At 43.5% G+C, this 12,605-nt stretch overlaps 1 protein-coding gene across 2 annotated transcripts; it reads right to left on the reverse strand.

Annotated features, from left to right (window-relative positions):
* Window positions 1-7,013: 7,013 nt before the first annotated feature.
* On the reverse strand, window positions 7,014-9,973 carry LOC123165668 (uncharacterized). Of its 2 annotated transcripts, XR_006483085.1 has the most exons (4): window positions 9,812-9,973; window positions 8,602-8,700; window positions 7,525-8,488; window positions 7,014-7,446 (listed from the first exon to the last, which is right to left on the reverse strand). XR_006483085.1 is itself a non-coding variant. In XM_044583356.1 (3 exons), the coding sequence occupies exons 2-3, from the start codon at window positions 8,682-8,684 to the stop codon at window positions 8,359-8,361; spliced, it is 213 nt and encodes a 70-aa protein (XP_044439291.1). In that variant the 5' UTR covers window positions 8,685-8,700; window positions 9,812-9,960; the 3' UTR covers window positions 8,029-8,358. The 2 variants fall into 2 exon arrangements, 1 of the variants encoding a protein (XP_044439291.1); XM_044583356.1 differs by lacking the exon at window positions 7,014-7,446 and having other exon boundaries at window positions 8,029-8,488; window positions 9,812-9,960.
* Window positions 9,974-12,605: the final 2,632 nt, after the last annotated feature.

Below are 12,605 nucleotides of genomic sequence, written 5' to 3' on the forward strand. Positions count from 1 at the left end.
ACTTGCATGACAATGCCTACCTAGAGAAGACATTTTTTACAGAACTGTCATGGTTTGATCTTGACCAAACGACTGTGAGGGCGTTCGCTGGGGGTTCCTCCCCAGCAAACGTTTGCCAGATTCTTTTGGCCAACTAGAGCCGGCTGATCCCCCTCACAACATTGGTTAGCTTTATCTATGTCTCCCATAATCTGACCAATGGTAGAAGAAGAGGAGGAAATAGTTCACTTGTTGAGCACGTGGACTCCCTATTGGTAGATTCACGGATATCAATTGATCTGAGTTCTATACATGAAGATAGTTCTGTTTAATTCAATTTTAGTTCACAGAAAGAAAAAAAGTGCTCAAGATCCATGCCGCATGCACATATCTGAAATTCATATTTTTAGAGCATGGCTACTATTTTTCCTCAAAGAGAACAAAATGTGTCATTCCTTAATGAAAATCTGCATGCATACAAAAGGCATGAACATGTGTAATATCAATTATTTAGAGTGTTGTGTTCAGAATAAAATAAAATTATTCAAGTTTTTTAATATTAAAATCGTATTTAAACGATTTATATTGCTTGCAAAAAAAATCATAGGCTCACATGCCTTTAGATTAAGGATATGCTATGCAACAGTAAGCTATAAGCGATAGTTAGGAGAACAGTGCTATCCCTAGTTCACCAGGGTTCAAGATCTAAACTTGACATTGGTGCTTGCATTTTTCTGGATTTATTTCAGGCATCTTTACGATGTGTGTTCAGTGGGAGGAGACGTTCCAGTCGACTACAAAGACGTGTGTGTCGACTTCGTCAATCTCAAGATGATGTGCCGGCTCAGTCTCTCGGAGGTGTTCATAGAGATAGAGTGTGATGTGTGTGTGTTTATAGAGTGAGTGTATGTGCGTATGTATAAGCGTCTGTGTTTGTAATATGTTAGAAAATCAATACACATATAAAATTGGCTCCTATGATCATACAAATAATAGCCATGGTTCAATCAAAAAGACTAATGGAGGGCGCGCTCCATGGAGCCCGTATTCAATTCATTACATATACATTGTAAAAAGACAATATTATGCACACTCATATACACATATACTACCTACTTGCAAATTTTTATAATAATATATTTTCATATGTGGCATACCAAAAAAATACAAATATGTATATCAAAATGGCCGGTTTATTTTTGTTGTTGGGCTGAGATTTTGCTTTTTTTTTTGCGTAGCTTACAAATGACCATAGTTTTGAACGGAATTTTACAGACCCGTAATGAATATGTACAAGTTTCGGAGTTGTTTTAAACTTTTAAATACATTCTAAAATTTTCAGGGAAAAAGGGCTCCATGCAGCCCGTCTGCTGAAACTTTGCACTCTGGTTCAGCCAACTACTCCATCTGTAAAGTAATATAAGACGTTTTAGATTTAGTCATCTAAAACGTCATATATTACTTTACAGAGGGAGCATTTCTCAAAGTTAATTGCCAATATAGATCGCCGAGTTGGCGAGTCTGATTTTCTTGCGAAAAGCAAAATTGACAACCCTTGAGGGACGACAATTTCGCCGCCGGTGCGATCATTGCGAGTCCCGTGGAAAATCCATATCTGATTTTAGAACATTCAAGAGGCAATCTTTGCTTTGGATCCTGCACAAAATTATTTGCAAATTGTCATTGCTTTCTGCCCCCCACTTGTAAACTGCTGGGTTAATTAAGCTGTGATCGACTGCCATGGATGCAGAAAGGCTCCATCTTTCCCCTGCTTTCAGCAAGGATTGTCCCTCCCGAGCACGCATGTTTTGTGCCTCCACCTCCAAGCCACCAAGAGAAAGAAAACAAAAGCAAATGCCCGGTTTTGCTAGCTAGGCAGCCTGGCCGGTGGCTCATCTCCCCCAAGTGTCACATAAAGTATTTGGGCCTTGTCCCCTCCCTCATCTACAACCTCCCTTGGATTAGTTGGATTGTTCTGCCCAAAAAGTCTCCCCCTTCACCACTCCTCCTCCTCCAGAAGAGAGAGAAAGTGAAGTGAGATGAGAGAGAGTGAAGAGAGAGAAGAGAGAGGAGAGAGGGGGAAGAGAGAGAGAGAGAGAGAGAGGAAAATGAGGAGGGGAAGGGGCTTGGAGTAGTGTTGAGGGCAGGCTCTATATTCTTCTTGGGATTGGGTCCTTAACCTCTCATGCACCAACCACATCTCTCCTCCCCACCCCCGCTGGTATAAATAAACCCTCAGGCTCCCCTCTTCTTCCTCCACCCCCCACACTCACCCATGCCCCCAAGCCTAGGTAGAAGAACCACCTGCTAGTATCTCCTTGCAGCTCTCCCGTAACCCCACACTGTGTCTGTATGGCTCTGAAGCCTAGCAGGAAGAAACAAGTGAAGAACCCTAGCCTCCTCCCCTTTGTCTCTAGCATCCCTAGTCAGTTTTGGATGCTAAATTTCCTTGTGAGATGTGTGTGGCCCTCTTTGCTGTCTTCCACAGCTTTCTTGAACTGCATCTGCAATTGGTGGATGCTAGCTTCTGCTCGCAAGATCTGCAGTTCAATAAAGCTGTGGGAAATTGCAGAGAGAGACCAATTGGACAGCTTCATTGGCGGATCATTCACCAGCTTCTTCAGGTTTGTAGATGCACGGTGGTTCTTTTAAGATAATTCCACATCATGATGGAGAAAGTAGGTATATACAGCCAGGATTGTTGAAAAGGGTATTTTGATTTGACAGCGAGATGCATGTGTTTGTTAGTCATGGCTACCTGCCTGTGATCTATGTGCCACTAGATTCAGTTTCCTGTGGTTAAGTTTCTTAATTACTAGTGTGTCTTGTTCGTGCCCGTAAACTGCCGTTTCTTGCTAATTTTGCTCCATTTCTCCATGTCGCCTTTTTAATTGTGATCTCCTCCGGAAAGTTTGGCATCATCAATTCCCTTTGCAGATGCTTCAGATTTTTTTTTGAAGGCCTCCTTACTTTACTGTGAATAATAATATTAAGGTGTCATCAGTTCCTTTTGGAGGATCCTGTTAATTTCCTTTTCTTCTTGCCGATGACATGACACTTGTGTTGATGCATCATGATGTGGAACTTCTAATCAGCCTGAAGCTGATGAATAATCCACCTTCTCCATCATGATCTGGAGTTTAGCCAAGTTATTTGAAATCATGCGCTTATACTTGTGGTGATGCATAAAACTTCTAATCAGCCTCCTTAGAAAAATAAATCCTTATCTTCACACACACGTCTCAAAATTAACCGCCAATTGTTGATGCATAAGCTTGTAACCACAAATTGTTAGAATTAACAGTTTACTGATCTTTTCCACTATTTTCTGAATTTACCTCAGTAAGTACACATTTTGTCAAGCAATTTAAAAGGGAAAAAATGGAGAGAAGGAAAGAAAGAAAGCGGCTTTCTGAAACCAAAAAACTGTTGGCCGCCGTGCATGCATGTTGGGCCGGTGAAACTTGAATAAAGGGGGCTTGCAATGAGTAGTTCTTTTGCCCGGGTGAAAGGAAAAAGGTGCTGCAAAACAGCATGAAACCTCAAATCACAGCAGCGCTTTTCTTTTCTTTTCTTTTCTCTCGAGAAACAATCACAGCAGCATTGCAGCAGTACGCTTGTTCTCCCCGTCCTCCGCTGCTGCTGTCCGCACTGCACCGCAAGAGAAGAGAGAGGCCAATCATACTGCTGCTGCTCTACCCAGTGGGCAAGCAAGCAAGGCCAGGCCAGTACTGATACTGACACTGACGGATGGGACCTGCATTCCTGGTGGAAGTTCCATGGCGAGCTAGGTCAAGGAGGCTTCCTTAAATGGCCATGCCCTGCATCCCCTTCCCATTGATTCTTCTTTTCACTGCCCCCCCTCCCTGTGGATGTGGTTGTGTGAGTGAGTGTTCATGCATGCTGTGGCTGTGGCTGTGGCTGTGGTGGCGTGTGGCTTTGTGTGTGGTGCTGGGCGACGCCACTGGCTGACAGACACGGCCTCTGAATCTTGCCGCCCCTCAACAGTCCTCCTCCAGTCCAGGGCCAGGGCCGGGCCGGCCATGAGGAGATCCGATGCCGCTGGGGAGATCTTTCACTGTGGATGGCGCAGGGCAAAAAAGGCTAGTGGCTACATACACATATTCACTCACTTATTCAGTCAGCAGAGAATGGCCAATTATTCAGGGTTTGTGCTGAGCCGCTGCATTTGCTTTGGCTCAATTATTGCAGTAATGTAATATGGGAAAAAATGCAGGCACAGTGGGGCACTGTGTTTGCATGAGGGCCACTGAGGTGCATCAATGGATACAGGTTAGCATTTGGTGCCTTGTGGTGATTAGTTGCCACTTTGGCCTCGGCATTGCTCTAAGAAACAGAAGCCTGAACATGGCATGCGTGCTTCCTTGCGGTGTTAAGGACCCCAGCACAGCTGCAGGGAGCACTGCACTGATCAGCACAGCTTGTCCTCACAAGCACATAGAATTATTTTCTCTATATCCCATAAATGTAAGTAAGGTTATAGAGGTGCTAAAATTGGGAGGGCGAAGAAGAAAGAGGTGTATGTATAAACACAGCAAGGTGTAAATACATACATAATTCAGGCTCATCATACATAATTGGGTTGAGATGGATGTGACAAATGATGAGCTTCTCTTCCTGGCCTAAACTGTGCAGACACAAAGCATCCGCCCCAGGCCCAGCTGATTAATTAACCCACCGCACGCCACATCCCATCACACGCCACTGTGCACACACACATACACATCTATCTAATCCCGGAATTCTTTTACTGAAATTAAAGAACTACCACTGCTCTGAAGAAAGAAGTTTCTACAGAGGTCTTGCGGACCAAAATTACCTCGTCATGGAAATATTCTCTGTCTGTCTTGCATCAGCCATCTCCTTCTGCCTTCGAATCCCTGCAAATGTCTCTCCGCAGGACCATCGATCACTGTCAAACTCAAGCAAGCATGCACATGTAATCTTTTACTGAACCTCCGGCGTACGTACGCACGCACGGCACATTCCTCCCTCCCTTCCTTCCTCCACAGGGAAACCGGCTGAAGTCACGGCCTGTCTTCTTCCCCGACGCAGCAGCCCGCCACTGCCACTGCCGGAGGTTCTTTGCCGTGGAAACCGACGTCGAGGAAACCACCGGGCTGACAGCGACGAGATGGATCCGTCCGTCCGGCGGTACAAAACCGAAAGGCGAAGGCGGGCGGAACTAACCTCTGACCCGACGAAGGGGCTGGCTGAACCTGACGCGCGCGCGCGCGTGCGTGCAAAAGCTGTTGGCTGATGAGAGGGAAAGCGGGAGGCTGTCAGAGGGAGGGACGGGGCAGGGCGTGCACGGGCGGGCGGGGAGGGAGGAGGACCCCAGCTTTCCGGGCTGCTCCTTGTACCGGCCTGCTCATCGCTGCTGTTTGTTTCTGGCGCTTGGATGGACGCCATTGATTTCCGGGCTTCGCAGGATCGCAGTGGACGGCTGACGGAGAGGATGCGTGGATCGATCGTGCGCTCGCGGAGCAGCACATCTCGACGGATCGGCGGGAACAAAAATTTCATCTCACTTTTTTTTAACCTGCGGCAAAAGATTTGCCTCATTACAATGGTCTCCAATTTTTTTGCACTCGCGGCGATCCAAAGGTGAGCTTTTCCTTTGATGGCGTTGAGCAAGATCGGTGGCGGAGTGCTCTTGTGACATTCCTCTTGTTTCATATGGACCAACTAATGAGCATTGCGAGGGATGGCATGGCCTTTCGATTGGCAGTGTGAATGTCGGAACGGTTTATCCACCAATCCTTCACGGATCTCTCAAGGTGCCAAGTGGAGGTGTCGATGCTCTCGAGGTGTAGCCATTCGTTTGCTAAGTTCCGAAGACAGGTGGTGAAGCGACACAATAGGTGTGCTCCGGATTCTTGTTCCGGCTTACAAAGAGGATAAACACCACAATTTGGCCATCCTCGCTTTGCCAATCTATCGGGGATTCAAATCTTATCTTGAGTGGCCGACCAAGTAAAGAACTTGACTTTCGGGGGCGCCCAAGCCTTTCAAACAGAGTTCTCCCTGTGAGAGTAGAAAGTTCTTCTGAAGGATTGTGCCACATAGGCGGAGGCCGCAAAGCATTGCCCATTGCTTGTGTGCTTCGGCATGATATCGTCCTCGGCATGCTCATCAAGGTGGAAGTCATGAATGGATGTCCATAAGGCCACAAATTGGTGGATGTGCTCCAAAGTAAAGTTGGCCGATATCTTGTCCTTGGAGACCCAAGCATCCTCGAAGAGAGCCTCCTTTATCTTCCAATTCTTTCTATTAGAAGCTTCGGGTATGAGAGGGGCAATCTTTTAGGCTTCCGGCCAGTGATCCAAGGTGCATCCCAAAAAGGCGCCTTGGCAACCTTCCCGATGGTGATTGAGGTGGAGGCATAGAAGAGGTTAAGGTCTTGCTTGTCACAAGGGTTATCCATGCCGACCCATAGATTTGATGACTCCTTCCACTCATACCACAACCATAATTTTCACCTCACTTGAGTTTGCTTAACTACCATGTTGTTATTACTAGCTAATTGCTCACGCGTTGCAACTGGGGCACACATACTCCAATGATTCAACACTAATCGTTTCCCGTATATACTTTAAACCCTCCATATTCTAGATTTTGGTAAGATTTGATTTGAGTATGGGTAGGGAAATACAATAAAAGTTTTGATTTAGGTGAGGTTATGGTAAGATTTGAATTTGATTTGGGTATAGGTAGGGAAAGACAAGGAAATTTTTGATCCAGTTGATGTTTTCATGAGATTTGCTTCGATTTGATTGAGTTAATGTAGGACATAGTTTTGACAAAATCTGATTGAGTTAATGTAGGACATGATTTTTAGTAGGACAAGAAAAGAAAAAAAATACCGGTTTCGTTTAGATTATTCCAAACCAGGGGCACGGAGAGAAAAAAACAAGTAGAGGGATGTGGAAAAAACAACCAGGAGGGTCGAACGAACCGATCGGTTTTTAGCAAGAGGGGAGAAAAACTAGTGTGGAGGAGGTGGTGGGAGGTGAGGCGAACCTAGCAACTCCTCTTTTACAATAGATATTTTATATAGTAATCTCAATTAAAACCACGATAATAATTTCAAAACGAAGGGAGTAGTGTAAAACGAAACAAAGGCAAGTCAAACAAATACTCTCTTCGTCCCAAAATAAGTGACTCAACTTTGTACTAACTTATTTTGGGACGGAGGGAGTAACAAAAATAGACAAATTCTTTACTTTGAGGGGAGAAATATATAAAACCTAGTTGAGCAAATGAGATTACTCCAATCCACCGTAGTGTGAAACGGAGCCATCCCATTTCATACAGCCACAACTCGAAGGAGCTGCTGCAGGCTGCTATCCTTCTGTAAAGCTTGGAGGCTAGCCGGGGGTTCTGGGCCCGGGAGGCTCCAGGTAACTCCGAAGGATCCCGTAAATTTTTCCGGCTTTACGAGAGCTGTTGAAGGCTATTTTTGCATCAACTTTTCATAAACAATAGTTTATTTAGGGATACAGTAGCTGGGGTTGTTCTAACCTTGATTCATTGGATAACACTGCAAGGCTCTGGGCATCAGTGTAAAACCTAGCTCCCCTGTCCAAACTAAATTAAGAAAATATTAATAAGAGCAACAAAATAGTACTGTTAACAAACCTTCTTAGTCTTGATTATGATCATTTTACTTTTTACCGTACTCCATCTGTTTCATATTTTCACATATTAGTTTTGTTGTAGTTCAAAATTAGTGAAGTTTGACTAGGTTTAAAGAAACAACATTCACAATACCAAAAATATCATTAGATACGTTGTGGAACATTTTTTCATATTCCTGCAAAAAACATAATTTCATACTGTATTTATTGGTACTTTAGATGTTGATATTTTTTTTCTAGAAATTGGCTCTCATAAAGTTCGAATTAATACGAAATTAATATACTCCCTCCATTCCTAAATGTACGACGTTTTGATAGTTCAGTTTGAACTACCAAAACATCATATATTTAGAAAAGGAGGGAGTAGTATGAAAAGGAGGGAGTATCATTTATGGCCTCACACCTTCAGCAACGCAAACCCAACATTTTTTTTATTGCCTAACATAGGTATAGCCTATAGCGGCACAACGCTTTGGAAGGAATAGTCACTGGAGCACAGGAAACGATCAAAAGAGCCTACAATTCATGAAGAACTGCGTACATATGCATGTGCTCTGCACATAACACCTGAAACCGAAGCTAATGCACTGCAATCGCGTTGCCCAGCATCACGAGCCGATTATCACCACCTCGCTATTAAATCAGCATTACAGGGTTCCACTCACTGGTTTTCTGCATGCCCACTGAAAACAAAGAGAAAACAAGATGGAAATACATATCACTTCTTGGGGTACTCGGTGTGATCAGGCCCTATGTCGCGCGATCCAGTGTTCACATACGGTCCTCGGAAAGTAGCCTGCGGTGGCAGAGGCTTCGTTGAATCAATAATAGGCCTGTTCTTTGATTTCCTGGGGGTAAGAAATGGATAAAGGTTACAGAAAGAAATGCCAGCCAATGCACACGACATGTCTATCTACGTTTCTCAACCAGTGTTAGAAAGATGAGAAACAAACTCACTTACACAAAGTAGAAGGGAAATGCTAGGCCAGTACCAGCAAAGATCACCAACCCAGTGACAACTAAGGCGTTGCGTGCCTTGGACATGTGATTGTTTTAGAAACTGCCAAGATAAAAACAAGAGAAATTAATTCAGGATAGGTAATGCCACAAAACCTCTGTTTTTCTTTGAACGTGATATAGAAAAGTATTGGCACATTAGGCCGTTAGAAGGTAACTTAGCAACAAGCATCTCACCAGATTTTCCCCATTTCCGTTAAGTAAATGATAATAAGGAAAAGCTGATTTTAAATTTCGCTTTTACGCCTTGAATCAAACTTAAACTGAATCCTGCTACCAGACTCTGAAACCCAGAAAGCAACAAGAGAAAGAATTCAAATATTGAACCTGCTACTCTTTCTCTTAATGAAATCAGTAGAGGGCCTGCCTGCCTTTGTCCCAAAAATGGAGTAAACAAACTAGTTGAAAAAAAGTTATGTTATCACCATACAGATCAGTATGGTTACATGCTAGCATCCTAGGATACTCCATAACAGTAGTAACTAATAACAGATCGGCAGAAGGACAGTAGCAAGTATTAGCAAGCAGGGTGCTAAATTGCCAGCTTCATCACTATACATCCAGACCCCAGATCGCATAGATGAATAATTAACAGAGATCGAACCCTGCAAGTCTGCAACGAACTACAAAGACCGCACCGACGTCAACATGAAAGCTTCACCATCGCTCGAAACAAAGTCTTGTAACTGTAAGAAGTAAAGTAACTTGCTTAGTCTGAAGAAACGTTTCTTCAGACACCAGGTTCCTGAACTTCCATAGGGAAGAAAATTGGATCTCAACAATTCTAACTGAACTTTTTTTTTCTTTTTCAAGAAACCCAAAGGAGCACAGGCCCCGAATTTCGTTTTCATGAGTGGAACTGATCACACAACATTCTAACTGAACTATGCAATCTCTGAATCCCACATCTGCAGTGACCTCCTCCAACCGGTGCCTAGAGCAGGGGCCCGGCGGCGGCGCCGTTGTGGCGGCCGGCGCTGCAGCAAGCAAAGGCGATCTGTATACGGCGCTTCCCCTCTTTCCCCCACCTGCTGCTGTAGCTCTCTATCCCCTTCCCCCGGCCTAGGAAACCCTAGCTAGCGGTCGGCGGCAGAGGTGTACGTCTCGGGCGAATGAACAGAGAGGAGGGTGGGGAATCGCTGGAGGGAGCTCACCTTGACTGGGCGAAGGTGGAGGCTGCAGGCCGCGCCTCCTTCGAGGTCGATCGATGGCCGCGGCGGCGCCGAGACAGAGAGGGAGAGAGAGCAGCGAGGCCGAGCGCCGAGCGGGGCGTCGTGGAGACACCGATTCGATTAGAGAGAGTTTTTTTTTTCGGGACAATTGCATTTTTACCCCTAGTTGGTTCCTACCCACGGATTTTGCCCTTACTTTTTCGAGCTTGCTCAGTTTTGCCCTTACTTTTTCCGTCATGATCCCTCGAATGCCCTTTGACCATTTGACCAAAACTTTAAAAATTCATAACTAATTCATATGAACTCAGAAAAATGAAAATAAGATATAAAAATGTTCAGATAAACATTACCTTTACGTGCATATCATTTGCATTCAGGACAAAAGCACCCTTTAAACTACCCGAGGTAATTAATGTTATTAACATTATTAAAAGTAAAAAGGTATAAACAATATTTTTTTCATGAATAAAAATTACATGCAAATGTAGGTGATGTTTTCTGAACGTCCAGATATCTTATTTGCATTTTTCTGAGTTCGTATCATCTTGTTAAGAATGTTCTAACGACTTTGACCATTATTTGGAAACTTCATAACAAGTTGATACGAACTCAGAAAAATGCAAATAAGATATATGGATGTTCAGAAAACATCACCTACATTTGCATGTAATTTTTATTCATGAAAAAAATATTGTTTATACCTTTTTATTTTTAATAATGTTAATAACATTAATTACCTCGGGTAGTTTAAAGGGTGCTTTTGTCCTGAATGCAAATGATATGCACATAAAGGTAATGTTTATCTGAACATTTTGATATCTTATTTGCATTCTTCTGAGTTCATATGAATTAGTTATGAATTTTCAAAGTTTTGGTCAAACGGTCTAAGGGCATTCGAGGGACCTCGACGGAAAAAGTAAGGGCAAAACGGAGCAAGCTCGAAAAGTAAGGGCAAAACCCGTGGGTAGGAACCATCTAGGGGTAAAAATGCAATTGTCCCTTTTTTTTTTGTTAGAGACCCTCAAGGCCTCAAAGAGATCTTATCACTAGATATTACTCCCTCCGTTTTGAAATATTTGAACTTCTGGAGTTTGTGGTCAAAACATTTTTAAGTTTGATCATAGTATGAAAATAATACATTATGGTGAGTGTAACGAGGCTAATTTGTTGTTTTAGATATTAGTACTCTTTTAGAGGCTTGGTCAAACTTAAGAAATGTTTAACTTAGGACAAACCCCTAGAACTTTAAAAAAATTGTAACCGAGGAAGTATCATGAAAAACAGTAGATAGTATAATCAAAAGACAAAAAGACACAAAACAACCAGCAAAACATAAAGTTAAATTGTATACTTTAAACGGCAAGTAGCTAATGTAAAATTTATCTGATATAGAAAACACATTGGATATCTTCTTCCTTCGGCTTGAAAAATGAATTGAACCAATAGTAAGCTGAAGCGATACCCGCCAGCGCCTCACCGTATCAGGTGTTGAAGACCATAGTAATCATCACAACTAAAAGAGATTTAGTAATCGCTCAAGGTATATTGGTTGGGGCATCACCCCACACAACGAAGGGCTTGCAATCCTTCACCACCAATCCAGAGGGTTGGAGAAACCGAGACATGCTGTATAACAACTCAAGAGAGGAGGTCAAAGTCACCGCATTAATACCCAGCCAAATGTCTCCCTTGATAGACACACTAGCTATCAAGATATAAAGAGATCCAACAAATCTAGCAACACCTACCCTCAATGCCCTTCGTCGGCGTTGGATTGGACGTCGTCGAGGCAGGGAGAGCATGCAGAGACCTTATTCCAACGCGACCATCACCGTCACCGCCTCATCTCCAGGGAAACAACTAAGGGAAACAAGAACTAAGAAAAAAATGAAAGGGACAAGTCCCCAGTTCTCTGACCGCCGATGAACTGCCAGATACAGAGGAAGTGGACCGCATCGTCAGTGTGGATGAGACTTGGTGGCGGCTAGAGTTAGGGCACGTTGGTTGACTCGGAACTCGGTGTAACCAATTGACCATGGTAGTAGCCGATCAAGACAGCGGCGAAGCCAGCCTAAAAAATCTGTGGGTTCATTGTTCATTTTCTGAATTTTTTTCTTCACAATGAACAGTGACTATACAGTATTTTTAGGCTATTTTGCTGAAAAGCTGTGGGGTCGGCCGACCCCACAGCTAACACGTAGCTCTGCCACTGGATCAAGAGACAACAATTTTAATGCAACGTAACACAAAAATGTTGAAATCAAATAGAGGTATTTTTCACGAAAAGGCCGAAGGCCATATATTAAATAAAATTAACCCTTACAAGAATAATAAATTATAGTCAAGTCCTTGAAAAACAAGCACCCTTACAAACCTCGTTCATCCTCTGCCTCATTGACGTCGCTCCGAGGAAGGACACCAACGTAGCAACAACCAAGGAAGAATTACTCCCATTGTCATCAATGCCTTAACTTCACTGACGACAAAGAACTTGAATACCCTACGAGACATGGACTGGGACACTCAAATCCGGGGTTCGCTCATTGAGTACGGCGGAGGCCATGGGAAACCATTGCGGCGTCAGTGGCTGGAGAGGATGTGGAAGTTCCCTCCTGATCACCTCCTCTCAAGAAATTGACACTCAATTATTTGTCTTCAATGAAAATATATCTTTCCAACTTATAAAATTTTGAGTTCGCAGTGAGTTCACTTCCCCTACTTTACACTTAGTAGTACGTGTGGCCACAACTTTTGCATGTCTGTGTGTACTCATTTG

This window comes from Triticum aestivum, chromosome 7D (genome assembly GCF_018294505.1).
Source record: "Triticum aestivum cultivar Chinese Spring chromosome 7D, IWGSC CS RefSeq v2.1, whole genome shotgun sequence".
NCBI lineage: Eukaryota > Viridiplantae > Streptophyta > Magnoliopsida > Poales > Poaceae > Triticum > Triticum aestivum.